The 21283-nt window shown below is 43.4% G+C and overlaps 1 protein-coding gene across 4 annotated transcripts in view; it reads left to right on the top strand.

Moving 5' to 3' along the window:
* LOC122809357 overlaps positions 1-21283 on the top strand; it is a 1358270-nt gene that overhangs the window by 1120609 nt on the left and 216378 nt on the right. For all 4 annotated transcript variants that reach the window (XM_044080823.1, XM_044080814.1, XM_044080796.1 and 1 more), the window contains one exon: positions 5483-7543. In XM_044080823.1, coding sequence (XP_043936758.1) covers positions 5483-7543 — 2061 coding nt within the window. The remainder of the gene's footprint in view (positions 1-5482; positions 7544-21283) is intronic.

Genomic DNA, 21283 nt, shown 5'->3' with positions numbered 1-21283 from the left:
AAATGGCATACTTCAGCCAGCAATCCGTAGACATTCTGAAAAGACATAGAGATAAAGATAGAGACAGACCACACAAGGCTAAGCCTTCCAACAATGCTGTCAGTAAGCAGGTCGTCAGTTCTCTGGAATTCAGTAAGGTGCTTTCTCAGCCCCTGATGCCCAATATGATATTTATGCAGGCCTCTACCAAGATCCCTTCGGAGTCCGGTATGCCACATAAATCTTCTTCATCTCCTGAGCCTTTGGTTGACTCTTCCTTGGTTGGGTCCAGAGCCGCAGTGCAGGCACCAGCTTCTGTGGAGGCCTTTCACACTACTGATTCTAGACAAAAACCGACATCCTCTCATCAGACTACCATTTCTCTCAGACCAATGGATACTCTTAGGCCTAGAAGTCAGGCCACTCCTAGAAAATCTACCTCAAGTCACCATCTTACTCCTGCTCCACCACCCCAAGCCCAAATGCTTAAGATGGCGGAGGATCTTGGCTCCCTTATCAGGGGTAGTCAGGCCACAAATTCTAAAAGGGAAAGACACCCTTCTCCTGAAATAATGACACAGAGGCTGTTGTTCCTCTTCAAAATCTGAATAATCAGATTCCTCAAAATCCTGCTAACTGCTTATGAAGATTCAGATGCAGAGGAATCCATTCCTTTTGCCTCCCCACCAGAAGACCTTTCCTTTGGGGAAACCCTTTACACCCTCGGAACATTTCCACTGAGAATCTCAGGACTTTCCTTAGTCTAAGAAAAGACTAAGAGAGTTTCTAGACCTGCCCCAGCACAGACCCCTGGCCACCCCCCTATCTTAGAAGTGGTAGATGATATTTTCCATGAATCCAACTTAGCCCCTGATGCCCTCCCACCTGCTCCCAGTAAATCTGACCAGTATTGCAGAGTACCGGATTCTCACAAATACCTGCATAGAAATCCTGCACAGGGACCTAAAGGCTAGTTCTGCAAAGAATCCTATTCCTTCTGACAAGGAATCCATAGCTCTGGACAGATGGGGTAAAAAAATATACACCTCTGCAACCTTAGCTATCAGAGCACTTGTCACTTCCATATGTTAAAATATCAACAACACAGTTTGGAACTATTAAAGTAAAAGATTTTTACCTTTCCTGACTGCCAATTTGAGAGAGTTAGCAGATTTACTGCACTCTACTTGTCGAGTGTCCTAACACTCTTTGCACTGTGGATATGATGCAGTAAAAGCCTCAAGTAGGGCAGTAGTGTCAGGATCTGTCATTAGGAGGCATGCATGATTGAAGGAACAACCTCTCCTTGATCATGTCAAGTCTAAATTAATTGATGCACCTTTGGATAAGGACCGCTTGTTTGGAGTAAAAGCAGAAGAGGTGCTTAAAAAGATGGAAGACAAAGCAAAATCTATGCAAACAGTAAAAGATTGCTTTCAGGTTCAACCTCCTAGGTTCAGCAGCACTGGTCCTTTCCTGCACCTAGTAGACAGGGGCAAAGTAAGTCCCGCAGGGACAGACCACCCAGGCCCCTATCCCAGGGACAGCAGAGAACCAAACAATGGACCACTTCCGCCCCAAAGGCAGGGAATTCTAAGCCATTCTTCTATGGCAAAAACGCTCAATGACTCCCTCTCCAACATCTGCCCCTCCTTTCACTCACCAAAAGATAGGAGGAGGGCTCTCCCTCTGCAAAGAAAATTGGCTTTCTGTAACAAAAGACCAGTGGGTCTTAAAGAACATTTTTCGGGGATAAAAATTCTCTTTCAATGAACTCCATATTCCAAGAGGGTACCCTGACTTACCTCCAAATCAGTGGGCAGAGGCATTGAAACAAGTCCAAACTCTCATATCCCAGGGGGCAGTAGAACCTGTTCCTGCAGATCAAACAGGCAAAATCTTTTATTCCATATGATTCCTTGTTCCCAGAAAAGAGGGCATTTGGTGCCCCATCCTAGATCTATCCATTCTGAGCACCTCACTGGTGGTCCCCAAATTCAAAATGCTAACATTGCAGCAACTGCTGACAGTGCTGACAAAAAAAAAAATGCCTGGTTAGTGACCCTAGACCAAAAAGATGCCTACCTTCACATCCCCGTAAGGGAATCCTTCAAAAATTCCTGCACTTCACAGCAGGCTCACAACACTTTCAGTTCTCTGCACTACCCTTTGGCTTATCTACTGTTCTCAGGGTATTCACCAAATGCTTAGTCCCAGCCATAGCATTTTGCAGACAGAGAAATATTCAGATTTTTCCTTTATCTAGACGACTGCCTCATTCAGGCAGAGTGCAAAGAAGCTACTCTAGGACCTCCTCTTTCTCAAAACCCTTTTAAATTCCTTATGGTTCACTATCAATGAAAAGAAATCAAAGCAAACAGCCTCCAGGAGGATCATTTTCTTGGGAGCACTGCTGGACACAACATCCCAAATGGCCTTCCTATCCCTGGAAAAGCAGAGCTTCCTGCCTCTCTACTTTACCCAGCTGGCTTCCAGAAGTCACCTTACAGCAAGGAAGTTCCTGCAAGTCTTGGGGTACATGGCATCTTGCATCCTTCTAATTCCTCTGGCCAGGCTTCACATGAGAAAACTTCAGTGGTATCTAAAGAACCTCTGGTGTCAGCACTCTCAGCCTCTAGAGACCTCTCTCCCTCTGATCCCCTGTATAAGGGCCGAGTTTCTCTGGTGGGCAGGGGCCTGTGCTGAGAGCAAGGGTCTTCCCGTCATCCTCCTCCCTACCGGGCAGACCATCACCACCAACGCTTCAGACATTGCTTGGGGCGCTCACCTAGCAGGCAGGTGCACCCAAGGCCTTTGGGATGCCCAGCACCTTCCCTTACACATCAACCAGAAGGAAATTATGGCAGTACAAAAGGCTCTGATATCCTTCAAACCCCATCTCAGGCCAGGGGTTCTCCTTATCAAAACAGACAACACCACTGTAATGTGGTACAGCAACAAACAGGAAGGGATCCAATCTTACCCTCTGTGCAGGCTAGCTATGAACCTGTGGCTGACAGCCTTCTCCATGGGATTACACTTAATAGCCCAATACTACCAGGGACCAACAACTCCCTGGCAGAACCACTTAAGCAGAAACTTATTGGACCCCCACGAATGGCAGCTCCACAGAAAAATTTTTTTGCAAGTCACTCAGGAGTGGGGAACTCTGGAGGTGGATCTCTTTGCTTCACACCTCAACCACCAGTTAAAAAAATTCTGTACAAGGGAGTATCAACACTTAGCATGGAAGGTGGATGCCTTGACCTTCCCCTGGAACTCCCTCTTTGTATACGCATTCCCTCCTCTGCCTCTTATTCCCATGGTACTGATCAAGGTAAGGGAGGAGAGATCAAAGGCCATCCTCGTTGTTCCAGATTGGCCCAGGCAGCATTTGTCTTACTGTGTAACCTGACATCACAGCCTCCCAGGCAGCTTCCTCTGATCTCAGACTTCTTGACTCAGGTGGGGGGGGGGGGGGCTGCACCCAGACATGCAGACTCTCAAACTGTCAGCATGGCTTATCCTCTAAAAGCAAACAGGTTCTAGACATTATCACAGAGGCTAGAAGGCCCAGCAGAAAAACTAACCTTACCACCCTTTGAACCTGCTGCTTCAGCACAACTGAAATACCTCTCCTGGAAGACTGCTTTCCTGCTAGCTGTCACCTCAGCCAGAAGGGTTTCAGAACTTCAGGCATTGATGGCCATTGAGCCCTTCATCATCTTCCATGCAGACAGGGTCTCCCTGAGGACTAACCCCTCCTTTATGCCCAAGGTGGTATGTAATGTGACACTCAACCAGGCCATACATCTACCCACCTTCGTCCCTAACCCTCAAAACAAGGGGGAAAGAATTCTGCACTCACTAGGTGTGCACAGACAGCTCAGATACTACCTAAACCGTACTAAAGCCTTCAGGAAAACAGACCAACTTCTTGTCAGTTTTGCCCCAGGGGCAGAGGGGAAGCCCATTTCCAAGCAAACCATTTACAAATGGATATCACACTGCATCCATTTATGCTACAGATTACATGGGAAACCAACCCCTAAGTCTATTCATACCCATTCCACTAGGGCAGCCTCCACTTCTACAGCATTCCTCAGAGGAGTTCCCACCAGGGACATCTTGGAAGCTGCCAACTGGATTTCTATCCATACCTGTAACAAAGCATTACCACCTACTTTTTTTCTTTAAGGCTAGGGCAGGGTTTGCCTCTACAGTTCTGCAGGGCATGCTGACCCAGGCCTAGGGCTCTTACTAATCCTACCACCCCTTTCCTCAGTTTTGGGAATCCTCCCACAGGTGATGACTGCAATAGTGAAACATGAAGAACATAGTACAGTTGTGTACACTTACCATAAATGTAGATGTTCGAGTGTATTCACTGTTGCAGTCCTGGTTTCCCTCTCTCCTTCCCCCTTACATCCTCTTTCCTTAGGGAGACATAAGCTCCTTACGGTGGCTTTTAACCACTAGGGCCACTTTACCATATTTCCTGGAGCTTCTGACTGGTTAGGGCAAAAAAAAACTGATGTAATGGCATTGGCTGTCTTGCTTTATAGCACTGATGTCAGTAGCCGACACAGAAAAGCATTGAGTCTGGTATTCGGGCCGTCCATGGGGCACCACAGCAGGGATAACCCACAGGTGATGACTACAATGGTGAATACACTCGAACATCTACATTTATGGTAAGTGTACACAACTGTGCTTTACTCTGTCCACCCACCAAACAGGGAGTCTTATGCATTAACAGATTCGGGAAGCATGTTTACTCTTTATCTACTTTTTTGGTGTTCAGGAATGTTCAGGAAAGGCAAATTACAAAGCTTTCATCACTGGAATTCTGTAAATTGTGACTCAAAACTGTAACAACATTTCTGTCGTAAATGCCTAAATCTTGTGGCTAATAGCTTAAGCAATAGCATTTTCACATCAGTTTCTGCCCATGAACCCTGTCTTCTTAATTACTGTTTTTTTAACTGCTGTACCAGTGTCTTTTGAAAATATATTACATTGACGCTCGAAGTTATTTATGTACAAGCAGAGTAAATACTGAAGTTAAATATACATGACATTGTGTATATTGAATATAATGCTTCATAGGTTCATAGACAGACATTGCAGTCAAAGAAGTCATTGAGGAACCTTGTCCAGTTTCCCAAGTGCTCCAATCACGGTTTGGTTAAGTGACTTGTTCAGACATATACAATGGGCAGATGGAGGCTGGGTGAATCAAACCCTAGACTACAAGAAGCAACTTATAGTAGTCTTCTGCACTAACTTCCAGATTCTGGAAATAAATTGTTGATTCAATGCAGCCAAACTGTCAAAATTATTTGGATGCTAGAGTTGCATGAACAAATCTTTTTTTTCCACAGGTAATTAAAAAAAATAAAAATATTCCCTTTTAACCTATTCAGAAGTTTGGGAGAAAGGCTGTGAAAGAAGAGTTTTATGCTAACAATTTTATGTTCACTATTCTAACTATCTATTTCAGATCTCTCCGAAGTGAATGGATGTCTGTCAAGCAAGAACCCAGTGATGAGGATACTGAAGACAATCTAGGGAATACTTTTGAGGATGAGCATTGCCTTGGGAGTTTTGGAGATGCAGAAGAGTCATCATGTGTAGCAAGTCACCAGGGGGTACCACAGTCTGAAATACATCAAGTGCAACAGTCTGTGAACCCAAATGACACACCAGTTGAAAGCTGCGTTGATTTCAGCCAAGCTGTAGGTGTAGAGAAAGCTGTTGGACATGAAGCCTTTGAAATAGTGGAATTGACTGAAGAAGACCTCAAATGGGAGAATGAGGGCTTAGATGAGGAGGAAACTGATGCCCTTTTCTCCACAGGGAGGCATCACAGTTGTGACGTATGTGGTAAGAGCTTCTCCAGTTACTCGGTCCTCCGGCGGCACCAAAATATCCATATAGGAAACTGGCGATTCAGGTGTGAGGTGTGTGGCAAATGCTTGTCTGACTCTAACTGCTTACGACGTCACAGAAGGATCCACACAGGAGAGAGGCCCTACAGGTGTGAAGCATGTGGCAAAACATTTTCAGACCTTTCTACTCTGCGGAGACATCAGAAAATACATTCAGGAAATCTACCTCACCACTGTGTGGTCTGTAGTAAGAGCTTCCGTCAGAAGTCACAGCTGAGGAACCACTGGGATGTGCATCAAGCAGAAGATGAAAGGAAGCTGATACATGAAGCACAGAATGCTGCAGACAATGGACCCACCACCTGCACATTGTGCAGGAAAAGTTTTGAAAGTGCTGATTACCTTAAACAGCACCGCTTGGAACATCAGAAAATTGGCAGTCATGGAGAAAAGTTGTATGGATGTTGTGTGTGCAAGAAAAACTTCATTTACACAAGGAGTTTATACAGGCACTCAAGAATACACACAGGACTTCGACCATATATCTGTTCAGTGTGTGGCAGAAGGTTCCAAGAGTCTTCAGGTCTGAAGCGTCACTACCTCATCCATGCTGGGCAAAGGCCATTTGAGTGCACTGTTTGCAGAAAGAGATTTCGCAGGAACAGTAGCCTTATGGAACACCAGAGGGTGCACACAGGAGAGAAGCCTTACCAGTGTCTTGTATGCCAGAAATGGTTTAAATATAGTAGAGAACTACGCATTCATAGGAAAGTTCATGCTAGAGACAGTTTGCGTAGGTCAAATGCTGAAGAAACCAGACTGGCTGTTTTTCAGGAAGAACCATCAGTCGATAACAAAGAAGGGCCATTGCCTGTTAAATGTGAGTGGAAAATGGAACTTATAGGAGGGCACACAAGTGAAGTTCCATGGGTGGGACAAATTCAGGACAGTGGCGAGATAGAATACCAAGAAGGACATACTGACAGCAACAAGGAAGGACTCTGGGGTGTAAATTGCCTGTATGCAGAAGCTACTGATGTACCTCTGACAGAAAACCTTTGGGGACCACAGGTACAAAGTAATGAGCAGGGAGGGTTCCAGGCAGGTGAGCCTGAAAGTAATGTGGAAGGCCTTCTTTTGGCCAATTATGAAAATATTTTTGAAACTTCAGCAGGAAATGTAGGACCTAATTCCTGGGCACAGCAAAGTGCAGGAATAGTATTCCAAGGGGAGCAACTAATAGAAAACTCAGCTGGTCACCACCTAGGTACAGACTGTAAGCAGATACTGGACGTTACAGAAACTCGCTTAAGGGAGAGCTCTTGGGGGTCACAACAACCAGAGAGTGAGGAAGTATTACTCCATGATGCTAGGGTGGAAGGGTTAGTAGATAAGGAAGGACTTCTGAGTGCAAACTGTGAGCAGCTATTGGAATCCACTGAACTACCTACCAAAATCCCCCCATTGCAGGAGTCAAACACGGCAGAAGGCTTACACCACAGACTGAATCAATGTGCTACTTGTAAACTCACCTTCCCATTAGCCACTGCACTCAGGGGACACTATCTTGCACACATGAACTGCAAACCTTGTGGATGTTTATTCTGTGAAAAACTGCTTACAGAGGAACTTGAACCAGACCAGTACAACAGTGTATCCACCACGGAGAGGAGGTAGGTTGTTTAAATTTAAACTGATGAAAACTGACATGGCTTTTCAGTTTTATGCTGATGACAACTTTGTAAACAACAAAGTAACTTTTTTTAGTAAGCTTGCACCCCTGCCAATGTTAGAAGTCCATGAAATGTTTGATTATTCTTATGTTTTGTAGTTCATGGGTGCGTACCGTATTCTGGTAGTGAACTGTAGTAGCTGCAGAACAGTGGATTAGTGTCAGTACATGCACATTGTTGTTCTAGAAGTACTGTACTGGAGTATCCAGTAGTAGAATGGTGGGTTAGAAAGTCTGTAAACAAGGAGCAGTTATGAAATTCACAAGTCTGATTACAGTGATAGTGATGTACATGGTTATGTTCCAGATTTTTTTATTTTCTTTTCTTTGCATTTAGGCTTTTTCAGTTTCAGTTTTCTGTCTTCCAGTTATATGGAGAAGAAGTCTACATGCAGAAAGCAGCTCCTGATAAAGTGTGGCCATTATTTTTACACCCCTGAGATGGGCCAAGACTATAGTTGTGTTACTCACTTCATCTGCTGTGGCTTCAGCCATACGTATTACCTTAGTTATGGTGAATCCTAGAAGGTCTCCTACATGACCTTTAAGCAATTTTTTTAGTTTTTTTCTTATTTTTTTCATTCTTAACAAATGGCAATACAGTGGGATAGCATACCTCTCAACTGTATAGATTTTTGCAGAAGGTCCACATTTTTGCCTCATATTTTTGGTCTGTTTTTCACAAAATTGTGGTTTTCTAGGAAATCATTGACAAATCATTGTAGAATGAGGACAGAAAGTAATGACATACATTAGAGTCTCAGACTTCATACCCTTCAGAAAAGTCATGCTAATGCAAAACCTGTTGTTCTGTCAACTTTCTAAGTTTGTACGTTTCCCTATTTTTGGGCCTTTGTACCACCATTATTTGTGGCTTTGTCCAGATTTCTTGCTCTAAGAGGTTGAGAGGTATGGCATAGCCTGTTCGATAATTCTGCTTTGTAAATGGAAGTCTTTGCTTACCTTGCATAAAGGAAGCATGCCTGATTTTATTTTCTGATATCTTTTGTTTATTCTGTGTAGTACCTGTGCTGTGGATGAACATTCAAGTAGCATAGCAATCTTTCTGCTTTATTCTGATGTCATAGAAACAAAAGTCGAATATTTGCTGACTGATTAAGTGTAAAGGAATAAAAAAGATTTGTTCCCACTGAGACCTATGAAAATGGGAATGTTTTAGCTGGTTTATACAGCGAGGCCTGCAGCTTGTAGTTCCTTTGTGTTGCAGTGACAGCCATAAGAAACAAGGTTTTCCATGCCAGAAATTTTAAGGTCATAGAAAGTTATGGTCCTTACATCTGTAATACAAACTTCTAAGCCATGGGAGAAAAAAATATATATTGACGTGGTTCCATAGGTTAAAGTCCATTTATGGTTATCCTAACGGAAGAATTAGTAGATCAACAAGTATCAGTATGAAAAGTGCTGTCTCCGACTGCATACAAACGCACTTTTTAGTAGATATTGTACCATATCTATATATATAGATATATATATATTATAAATAAAAAAATAGGTTACCTAAATATGTTTTTGTTTGCATTAAACTAGACAAGATTTTCTTGCAGGGTGGTTTCCTAGCTTCTGTCATTACCTGAATTACCTCATCAAACAGACAGCAGGTTAGACCTCTACCTTGCTGTTGTTAGCAGAAGTGCTTTGTAGCTGCATGGAGGTGAGAGGAGGTTGTACACCCATTTTGGCCTTGCAGGAAGTACCAACATCAAATGAGCAGTCAGATTCTGTCTTCATCAGACCCTTCAGTATTAGAACAAAGCAAGGAGATGTATACATGAATGTGTTGGCCAAAGACAGGGACATGTATCTGTTCATGCCTAAAGCTGATGTTATGAGAGGTAAAACTTACCTGTCTATTACTTAAAGGTCTGATACATTTTCCCTATGTAGAGAATCTATAGACCGGTGACTTGGAATGTGTATCCCTCTCACAGACAGTTCCGAAGTGCTCATTTTATTTTCCTGCACAAGGGAAGGATTTGTGTTCCCTGTATTCTTGTTGGCATACTGTAACACTGTTTGATTACCCATTCTGATCTGCAGTGGACCTGGATGTAAGCTTATATTAAATAACCAAATGAAAACTAAGTAGATGATGTGGAAAGTGTTGCACTCCAAAACAGAAAAAAGCCCAAAACAAGTATTGTTTTGCATTACAGACATGAAATAAATATCATTTTATTTAGCACATTCACCTCTTCCAAAGTCCTGATATTTCATCAGGACCTTCCATAGAGACATTTTCATCCAGTATACATATATGTTTTATTTTTAATAATTATTCACGCAGTAATTACATAAATTGTTAAATTCCTGCATTCCTTTAAGTCTCACTCCTCATCCACCTAAAAAGTATTCTGCAATGTAGTGTTTCCACAGATTACATGTAATGTAATCCAAAAAAAGGAAGCCAATCCGGTGGTCCCCTGCCATAAACAAACTCTACAACAGAAGGAGGAAACTGATGCGGAATAAGGAGAAGTCCCAAGACTGGAAAAACTCCCTTATCTGCCTCAACAAAAAGTTGAGATCCCTCATCAAATCGTCTAAAGCTAGCTATGAAAACAGAATTGCAGCAGATAATAAAGACAACCACAAGGCCTTCTAGAGTTATGTAAAGAATCTCCACGGCAATACCCAGATTTGCTCTGAGCTACTGCACAATGGTACCTCCTATACCGAGACAACAGATATTGCCAGTATACTGGCCAACAGATTCAGTGCTAAATTTAGCCCCCCCCAAAGGACCAATCACAATGCCATTAGATTGCCAGGCACCCAGTATTACTGCTGCACAGGTTAAAACAGCATTGTCCAAGGCCAAGAATTCAGCTTTTATGGGACCTGACAATATCCCAGGTTGTGTTCTACATTTACTACAGAGTGAACTGGCACCTCACCTGTGTGCTGTGTTCAGTCACAGCCTCACCTCAAGCTTTGTTCCTGCCGAATGGCACACTGCTACAGTTAACCCTCTCCACAAAGGAGGAGCAACTACAGACCATGGGAACTATTGCCCCATTAGCCTGATGAGTCTGTTATGCAAAGCTATGGAACGCATCATCATGGACTTAAGAAACAAAGATACAGGGAATCTCCAAACTCTGGATCCCACACAGTTTGGTTTTGTGAAGGGTAAATCATGCCTGCTCAACTTGGTCGACTTCTTTGAGTCAGTCACCAAAGCTGTGGATGAAGGCAAAGTGGTTCATACAGCCTACCTTGATCTGGCCAAGGCTTTTGATACCATTCCCCACTCAGGAATCATAGAAAAACTCACCAAGCTTGGCATCAACCCCTATATCACTAGGTGGGTTACAAACTGGCTCACAGATAGAACCCACAGTGTGAAAGTAGCTAACTCCCACTCAGATTGCCAATTAGTCACAAGTGGAGTCCCACAGGGTTTGGTCCTGGGTCCTCTCCTGTTTGGTATCTACTTCTTGAAGTCCAGGCCAACACGAAGGGACTCTGGCTGACAAAGTTCGCAGATGTTTCCAAGTTGGGAGCTATTATTAACTCCCCAAGTGATGTTGACATCCTACAGAATGGCCTCACTGTGACCAACGACTGATGTCAGAACCATGGCCTTAAGCTCAATGCCAAAAAATGTGTCGTCATCCCCTTTGGGAAAAACCCGGTTCCCATGAATTACCACATTGAAGATGTTATAAGAGATCTGGGAACACAGGTTGACAGCAACCTCTCTTTTGATCACCACATTGCCACTGTGGTCAGAAAGTCCTTCTATGTGGCGCATCTCATTACTATGGGTTTTGCATCCAGGAAGAGAGGTCATTGCCTCCCTCTTCTCTTCCCTCATTAGGCTAATCATTGAGTACAATGCCCCATTTGGCATGTACCTCACTAGACACCTGAAACAACTGGAAAGGCCACAAAAGTACCTCACAAAGAGGATCCTGGGCCTTAAACACTTGTCCTTTATGGACAGACTCAAAAAACTCCAACTATTCTCTGTCTCATATCGCCTAGTTAGAGGCAATCTCTGCTTGACTTACAAAGCCATATCCGACCCAGCTCTGTTAGAAATGGTACATCTAAAGAAATCCCAATCCCTCCGCACAACATACTCCAGAGACCTCAACCTCATTACCACAATTAACAAAATGTGCTGGAGGGGACAGGTTCATAACCCAGAGACTGCCCATGCTATGGAACAGAATTCCCATACATGTCAAGCAGAGCACCTCACTGACCCTCTTCAAGAGAAATCTTGATGAGTGGATGGGTAATAGAAAATTCACCCTGGGGATCACTCCAGTGGCTCTACTCGACAGAGGCACTAGGAGCTAGGGTCAGGTGGCACTATGCCAGGGTAATCATATGGCTAGGCTTGTAAAGGCCCCAGGGCCATTAGCCTAGTACACACCTATGAACCTATGTGCTCCTTCCCTTTTCTAAAGATCTCAACTCCAGTTCTTTTGTCTCCTCTACAGTGTTCAGTATTTCAGTTATAGTTGGTTTACCTCCCAAACCTCCTGTAACACAGGCACATGGGATATATGCAAATGACCCTTATGAACATCAGGTGTTTCAGCTATATGGCGATTCTGATTGCCCATGACTTTTACATTTGAAGTTGTTTTAATGGACAATTTCAGGCCAATAAAGCCAAACCCCACTAGCTATGGATATACATATTTCGGCCTTGTTATGACCTCGTCAGCATAGCATAAGCAGAGTGCATCAGAAGCTGCTGTCAGCATAGCACTCAGGTTGCCCTCAGTCGGCCTAAATTCCAAAGTCTTGGGTCCTGCATCGGTTGCTGTCTTCTCTTCCATGACATCAGGTCATCAGGGGTATAAAACATGCAGCCAATGCCATTTTCTTTAGTCTTTCTTGCCGTGTGGTGCCCGAAGCAGAAGCATTTCGTAAGTGCCGGTCGGCCGACTACCGAAATATTCAAGTTTGAGTTTCAGAACCGAAGTCTTTACTAAAGCTAAATACCCCATTGGGGAAACTTTTTTCTTGCTTTTTACCAATGTCAGAAAAAGTTAATAATTGTATTACTTGTGGGAAGCAAATATCTCATAAGGATTTCCATTTATACTGTATTCCTTGCCTAGGCCCTGATCACAACGTGCCTGGCTGTCGGTTTTGTGCTAGATTTAACCAACGCATTATTAAGCGTCAGTATATTTTTGCATCAAAGTATTTTGGAAACAGATTTAACTACCCTGAAATGTCATCGGATAGCAATCCGACTACCAGAGTACATAAAAAACGTAAAGAAAAGGACAGAGAAAGGCAGTCGAGATCCAAAACCGACGACGAAGCTTTTCCTAAGCCAGTCTCCAGTACTCAGTGAGGCACTTTCGCAGCCCCTGATGCTTGCTACCTTTGAGTCAAAGGCCTCTACCGACACCCATGTGGAGACCGGCATGCCACAAGATACTCAAGGTATTGGACCGACGGATATATCTCCCTTGGATGGGTCCAGAGCCGCTGAGCAGGCACCGGCTTCTGAGGGTGTATTTAGACCTCAGCATTTGTATGTCGAACCGACGACAGCTGCAAAACCAAAAACAAAAGCAACTTCCAAAACTAAAAAACCAACGCATGAGCCACGTGCACAGGCTTCTATGCCTAAAAAACAGACGATCAAAATGGCTGAAGACCTTATTACCTTGATCAGGGGTACCCATTCCCCCTCCAGATAAGAGGCCTAGGCAAGACACTGATTATGAATCTTCAGATCAGGTTTCTGTTTCTTCTGATTCCTCTTCTGATTAGGAATTGTCTATTCCTCCCTATGAGGATTCTGATGCTGAGGAGTCTATTCCATCTGCATCTCCTTCTGAGGATTATTCATTTGGAGAAACATTGCATACTTTGAGGGAGCATTTTCACTGGGAGAGTCAAGACTTCTCAGAATCAAAAAAGACACTCGGGGATTTCCTTCTTTTCCCTCAGCACAAGCCTTTAGCCATTCCCCCTGTTTTAGACATTGTGGATTATGTGTTTTCGGAGTCAAGTTTGATCCCTGATTCCTTACCTCTGGCTCCCAGTAAGCCTGACAGATATTACAGGGTCCCTGTCTCACATAAATTTTTATTTAGAAACCCTGCTGCTGATCCTGAAATTATTTCACAGGGTCCAAAGGGAGTTAAGGCCTCAACAGCAAAAAATCCTACCCCCTCTGACAGAGATTCAAGGGCACTGGACAGATGGGGAAAAAAGATTTATACATCTGCAACCTTGGCAATCAGGGCCTTAAACTGTCAATTTCATATGCTTAAGTACCAACAACATGTTATGGGATTGCTGAAACAGAAAATTATGTTGATTTCAGAATGTGCAGAAAGTAAAGAATTGCAGGAATTATTGCACCCAGCGAACAAGTTGGAAAGCATAATTTGCAATGTGGTTTTGATTCTTTAGAGGCCTCCTGCAGGGCCACAGTTACTGGATCTGTGATTAGGAGGCATGCCTGGTTAAAGGAACAAAATTTGCCTGACCATGTTAAAGCTAAATTGTTAGATGCACCTTTACAGCATGATTCTCTGTTTGGTATTAAGGCAGAAGAGGTTTTAAAGAAAATGGAAGACAAAGCTAAGTCTATGCAAACTGTTAAAGGCTTCTTACAAGTGCAGCCACCAAGATTCAGTAGACACTGGACTACAAAAAATTGGTCCTTTCCTGTGTCAGACAGAGCTCAAAGGGGAAAATCCAGACACACTAAGGGTTCCAGATACCAGGTGCAAGACTCATATAGGTCAAAGCAATGGGGAGCATCCACCTCCAACTCTGGAGGAGATAAAGCGCAAACCTACAGAAAGCAATCCCAATGACTTCCCTCTGACTACACCAAGCACTTATCTTTTGGCAGCACCCATGGGAGAAAAATTAGCACTTTTTGCTCAAAATTGGCAGTTAATAACCCAGGACAAGTGGGTACTAAACATTGTATCACAGGGATATAGATTCCATTTCCAGATCTGCCAAAAAATCAATGGGCAGAGGCACAGAAACAGGTTACGTCAGTCATGGATACGAGGGCCATTCAGACATATACTGGATTTATCGATTCTGAACACATACTTGGACATACCAAAATTCAAAATGCTGACTTTGCAGCAGCTTCTGCCCATGCTGGGCAAGAATGCTTGGCTGGTGACTCTTGACCTAAAAGAGGCATACCTGCATGTCCCAATAAGACAATCGTGCAGAAGATACCTCAGATTCAAGGCTGGCTTAATGCATTACCAATTCTCTGCACTGCCCTTTGGCTTATCTGCTGCACCCAGGGTCTTTACAAAGTGCCTGGCACCAGTAATTGCATTCTGCAGACAAAGAGGAATACAAATATATCCTTACTTGGATGACTGTCTCATTCAAGCAGAGAACAAGGACACTATTCTTTGACACCTGGCGTTTGTGAAAAGGCTTCTAACATGCCTGGGATACACAATAAATGAAAAGAAATCACAACTGGTACCCTCTCAGAAGATAACATTCCTGGGTGCAAGCTTGAATACAACTGCCCAGATGGCTTACCTCATGCCAGACAAACAAAGACAACTGACTACTTACTTCAAACTGATGGCAACAAAAGCACAGTCTTCTGCAAGACAAATTCTGCAGGCTCTGGGCTTCATGGCATCCTGCATCCTACTCATTCCATATGCAAGACTGCATATGAGGAAACTACAATGGTACCTAAAAAGTTTATGGAGTCAACATTCACACAGTCTGGAAACAATGATTCCTCTCATTCCCTGCCTGCAACAGGAGTTTCTATGGTGGGCAAAGGCCTGTCAACAAAACATGGGATGGCCCTTCACTCTACCCCCTGCCAGCCAAACCTTAACAGACGCATCAGATTATGCCTGGGGGGCCCATATGGCAGGAAGATGCATTCAGGGAATATGGGCACCAAAACAAATGCATCAACATATCAACCAGAAAGAGATGCTAGCTGTTCAAAATGCCCTAACAGCCTTCAAGGACTTACTTCATCCAGGACAACTACTGATAAAGAAGGACAACACCACAGTCATGTGGTATATAAACAAGCAAGGGGGCACACACTCATACCCCCTTTGCAGATTAGCCATGGCACTGTGGGACACAGCTTTGACCTACCAAATACATCTTCAAGCTCAATTCCTGCCAGGAAAACAAAACACTCTGGCAGACAATTTAAGCAGAAACCTTATGGATCTTCACGAGTGGAAACTAAATCCACAAGTCTTCAGCATGATAACAGAGAAATGGGGGAGCCCAGACATAGATCTATTTGCCTCTCCTCAAAATTATCAATTGAAAAGATTCTGCAAAAGGACTTATCAAAGACAAGCATGGAAAGTGGACGCCCTGTCCTTCAGTTGGAAAAAGCTATCAGTTTACGCCTTTCCTCCTCTGCCTCTTCTACCCAAGATCTTCCTAAAAGTCAGACAAGAGAAGCCAAAGATGATATTAATTGCCCTGGACTGGCCCCACCAATACTGGTACCCAATCCTAAGGAACTTGTCTCAATACCCAGCTTGGACCTTACCTCAAAGACCACAGCTACTGTCCCAGCAAAACAATCAGATCCTGCACAATCAACTACAGACTCTGAACCTGGCAGCATGGCTAATCATGTAACCATACAAACAACACCTCTCAGTAAAGCTGTGATGGATGTCATTTTGGAAGCCAGAAGGCCTAGTGCTAGAAAATCTTATGCTGACAAATGGAAGAGATTCTGTGCTTGGAATCAAGCACAAGGGACTGATACAGCAGAACCACTTATTCCTCAGATATTACAATACTTAACTGAGATGCTTGACAAAGGCCTATCTTTCTCATCAATCAAAATCCATGCCTCTGCCATTTTGGCGCATTACAATACAGAGCCACCAATCTTTTCTCATCCTATAATAAAGCAGTATCTTAGAGGAGCCAAAAATTGAAGGCCTCCTAGAAGATCACCATTACCTGCATGGGACCTCAATTATGTGTTGGAAAACCTCACCCTGCCTCCATTTGAACCAGCTACTACTGCTGATATAAAGTTCTTATCATGGAAGACAGCTCTGCTACTAGCAATTACTTCAGCAAGAAGAGTTTCAGAGCTACAGGCCCTCATGGCTGTAGAGCCTTTTGTCATATTTTACCCAGACAGGGTGGCTCTGAGGACAAATCCTATTTTTATGCCTAAGGTGGTTTCCAGTGTGGCTCATAACCAAACAATTCATCTGCCAACTTTTTATCCACATCCACAGAACAAAGGAGAGAGAATTCTGCATTCCTTGGACGTACACAGACAGCTAAGATTCTACTTGTGCAGGACTAAAGCTCTAAGAAAAACAGAGCAATTACTAGTGTCATATGCTGCAGGATCAGAAGGAAAGGCTATTTCAAAGCATACAATTTCAAAGTGGATAAGCCACTGCATCCGTTTCTGCTACTTACACCATGGTAAAGCTGTGCCCAAGGGCATTAGGTCTCATTCCACCAGAGCTGCAGCTACTTCAGCAGCCTTTCTCAGGGGAGTACCAACCAAAGACATTCTAGAGGCTGCTGCTTAGAGTTCTGTTCACACCTTTACAAAGCATTACCATTTGCCTCTTTACTCTAAGTCCAGGGCAGGCTTTGCCACTGCAGTGCTGCAGGGCCTTATAGCCGCACCTAATGCTGTTTAGCTCCAGCCTCCCAACCATAGCTTTGGGATTCTACCCAAATGTAATGACTGCAACAGTGAAACACGAAGAACATAGTACAGTTGTGTACACTTAACATAAATGTAGATGTTCGAGTTTATTCACTGTTGCAGTCCAGGTTACCCTCCCGCCCATCCCCTTGTCATTCTAAAGTTTATCTTTCCTTCTCTGTCTTCTACAACCTATGTGGTGTATTTGCTTGTAGATGAAGGTAAAGTTTATATTGATGCATGTATATATATTTAAATAATATTGCTACCTTTTTGGGGGTACCTGCCATCAGGGGCAAGAAAAACTAAAGAAAATGGCGTTGGCTGCATGTTTTATACCCCTGATGACCTGACGTCATGGAAGAGAAGACAGCAACCGATGCAGGACCCAAGACTTTGGAATTCAGGCCGAATGAGTGCAACCTGCCAGCAGATTACCCAGATGTAATGACTGCTACAGTGAATACACTCGAACGTCTACATTTATGGTAAATGTACACAACTGTACTTTTTAGTCTCAACTAAAAACTCTGCCAGAGCTGGTCTTTTACTTAACACTCACCTATCCCTTTCTCTTTGCATGTACTCTGTCATTGATCCCTGGTAGGGGAGACAGTCTCTAATTTGCATTTTAAACTTATGCTTAGTTTCATCCCATCCTATTCATTTTCCCCTTTAGTTATTTGCTCCCAATACAAGTTCTTTTGCCAGTTTTCCCCAGTAAATTCCAACCCCTACATTCCTATTTTCTATATTCCTGCTTGCATCCATCCCTGTTGGGAAAAATCTCCTTTCCCAATTCCTGTGTTGGCTTAATTACTAAAATATTTTATTCTATTTTATAGGTATAATTTTTGTATGGTTGTCATTCTCCTTAAAAACCTGGATCCAAAACTCTACTCTCTCCTTATTTTTCAAACTCTGTTTCATCATCTTCATCTTCTCTCTCCACTTTGATTTATAACATTTTGCTTGTGTAATGAATAACAGCCTTAACTGCTTAGATAAAAAGTATTTTAAGTCAGGTAATCCCAAACGCCATTGATATTTTTCGTGTTTCACTGTTGCATTCATCACTTTTGGGTTATCTTCTGCTTGCAGTAGCCCTCAGTCGGCCTGATTAACAAAGCCTTGGGTCCTGCATCGGTTGCTCACCCTTCTTCCATGACGTCAGATCGTCAGGGGTATAAAGTATGCAGCCGATGCCATTACATCAGTCCTTCTTACCGTGCGGTGCCCAAAGCAGAAGCAGTTCGCAAGTGCCGGTCGGCCAACTCCTGAAATTTTCGTTTTCAAGTTTCAGAACCGAAGTCTTCAACTAAAGCTAAGTACCCCGTTAGGGAAACTTTTTCTTGCTCCTTACCGATGTCACTAAAAGTTAATAATTGCATTACTTGTGGAAATAAAATACCTTATAAAGATTTTAATTCGTACTGTATTCCTTGCCTAGGCCCTGACCACAACATACCGTGCTGTCGGTTTTGTGCTTTATTTACTCAGCGCACTATCCATCGTCGGTATATTTCCGCCTCAAAATATTTCGGTTCTCGGTTTAATTATCCAGAAATGTCATTGGTTATCCATCCGACTACTGGGATTCCGAAAAAACGCAAGGATAAAGACAGACAGGCCGCCGAGGTCCAAAACTGCTGATGACGCTTCTCTTAAGCCAGTCGCCAGTTCGCCGGTACTCAGTGAGGCACTTTCGCAGCCCCTGATACCCGCTACTTCTGATTTGCAGGCCTCTACTGAGACCCATTTGGAGTCCGGTATGCCACGAGATGCTTCAACTATGAAACCCGCGGATGTCTCTACCTTGGATGGGTCTGGAGCCGCTGTGCAGGCACCAGCTTCTGAGGGTGTATTCAGGCCTATGGACTTGCATATTAAACCGATGCCTCCTTCACCTTTTAGGCCTAAATCTCGAACCATGCCTAAAAAAATGGCGCCCAGGTTGCATGCTCAGGCCTCTGTGCCTAAAAAACAAATTATAAGAATGGCTGAAGATCTTATAACTCTAATCAGGGGATGCCAGCCTCCCCCTTCTAAGAGACCTAAGACTGAAGTTTTTTATGAATCTTCTGATCAGGATTCTGATTTCTCTGATTCTTCTGATGATCTGGTTTTGCCCTTATCTACTTATAAGGATTGTGATGCAGAGGTCTCTATTCCCTCTGCTTCCCCTCCAGAGGAATTTTTTTTTGGTGAAACCTTACATACTCTAAGGGAGCATTTCCACTGGGAAAGCCAGGATTTTTCTGATTCAAAACATAGGCTTAGGGATTTCTTACTCCTGCCTCAGCTTAGGCCTTTAGCTGTTCCTCCAGTACTAGACATTGTTGATGATGCTTTTTCGGAATCTAGTTTGGCTCCTGATTCCTTGCCTCCTGCTCCCAGAAAACCTGACAGATATTACAGGGTTCCTGATTCACACATGTTCCATTTTAAAAATCTTATGGCAGATCCAGAGACTAGTTGACAGGGACCCAAGGGCATTAAGGCTTCTACTGCTAAAAATTCTAACCCTTCTGATAGAGACTCCAGGGCACTGGATAGATGGGCTAAGAAGGTTTACACTTCTGCAACCTTGGCCGTTAGGGCTTTAAACTGCCAGTTTCATATGTTAAAGTATCAAAATGTTATTGGATTGCTTAAACAGAAAATGATGTTGATTCCTAACTGTGCGGAAAATAAAGAATTACAGGATTTAATGCATTCTGCTGAACAGGTTGGAAAACATACTTTGCAATGTGGATTTGATTCTTTAGAGGCCTCTTGCAGGGCTGCTGTTAATGGTTCTGTGCTCAGAAGGCATGCTTGGCTTAAGGAGCAATCTTTACCTGATCATGTTAAAGCTAAATTGTTGGATGCTCCCTTAAATCAGGACTGCCTGTTTGGCAACAAGGCTGAGGAAGTTCTTAAAAAGATGGAAGATAAAGCTAAATCTGTGCAAACTGTTAAAGATTTCTTACAAGTTCAGCCTCCTAGATTTAGTAGGCACTGGCCCTCTAAGAATTGGTCCTTTCCAGGCTCTTCAAGGTCTTCTTAAGCCAAACCCAGATATAGCAGAAACTCCAGGTTTCAGTCCCAGGGGATACACAAGACTAAGCAGTGTGGGGGGGGGGGGGTCCGCACCCAAATCAGGGAGTAGTAAGACTCCCCCCGTATGGAAAACAGGCTCAATGACTTGCTTCTAAAACTTCCAAGCACTTCCCAACTGAATTCTCCTTTAGGCAGAAAGATTGGTCTGCAGGCCAGAAACTGAGAACTCATTACCCAGGACAAATGGGTTTTAAATATAGTGTCCCAAGGATACAGATTTCACTTCCACACCTTACCAACACCAAGCGGGTGGCCAGATCTACCCCCAAATCAGTGGGCAGAGGCCCAAAATCAAGCACTCTCTCTCTTAAGCATGGGGGCTATTCACTTGGTACAAGAAGAGGAAAAGGGACAAGGGTTCTATTCGAGACTTTTCCTGGTACCCAGAAAAGGCCATACATGGCGTCCTATCCTGGACCTTTCTACTCTAAATACCTTTCTGGTGATCCCAAAATTCAAGATGCTGACTCTTCACTAGCTTCTTCCTATGCTAGGCAAAGATGCATGGTTGGCAACACTAGACTTAAGCATACCTACACATCCCTATCAGGGAGTCTTGCAGAAAATACCTACGTTTCAAAGCAAGCTACATGCACTCTCAGTTCTCTGCACTGCCCTTTGGCTTATCTATTGCACCAGTGTATTCACAAATTGCCTAGCTCCAGTCATTGCATTCTGCAGGCAAATAAATATTCAAATATACCCATATCTCAATGATTGTCTAATTCAGGCAGAAAGCCAGGGCATACTTTTGAATCATCTGACCTTTGTTCAAAGGGTACTGACTTGTCTGGGGTACACCATAAACGAAAATAAATCACAACTGGTACCCTGTCAACAAATTATATTCCTGGGAGCAAGCTTGAATACAACTTCCCAGACGGCTTTCCTCACGTCAGAGAA

This window comes from Protopterus annectens, chromosome 1.part1, assembly GCF_019279795.1.
Source record: "Protopterus annectens isolate FY-2018-M chromosome 1.part1, PAN1.0, whole genome shotgun sequence".
NCBI lineage: Eukaryota > Metazoa > Chordata > Ceratodontiformes > Protopteridae > Protopterus > Protopterus annectens.
The sequence above is the reverse complement of the archived record's forward strand: the minus strand, read 5'-3'. Positions and strand labels throughout refer to the sequence as shown.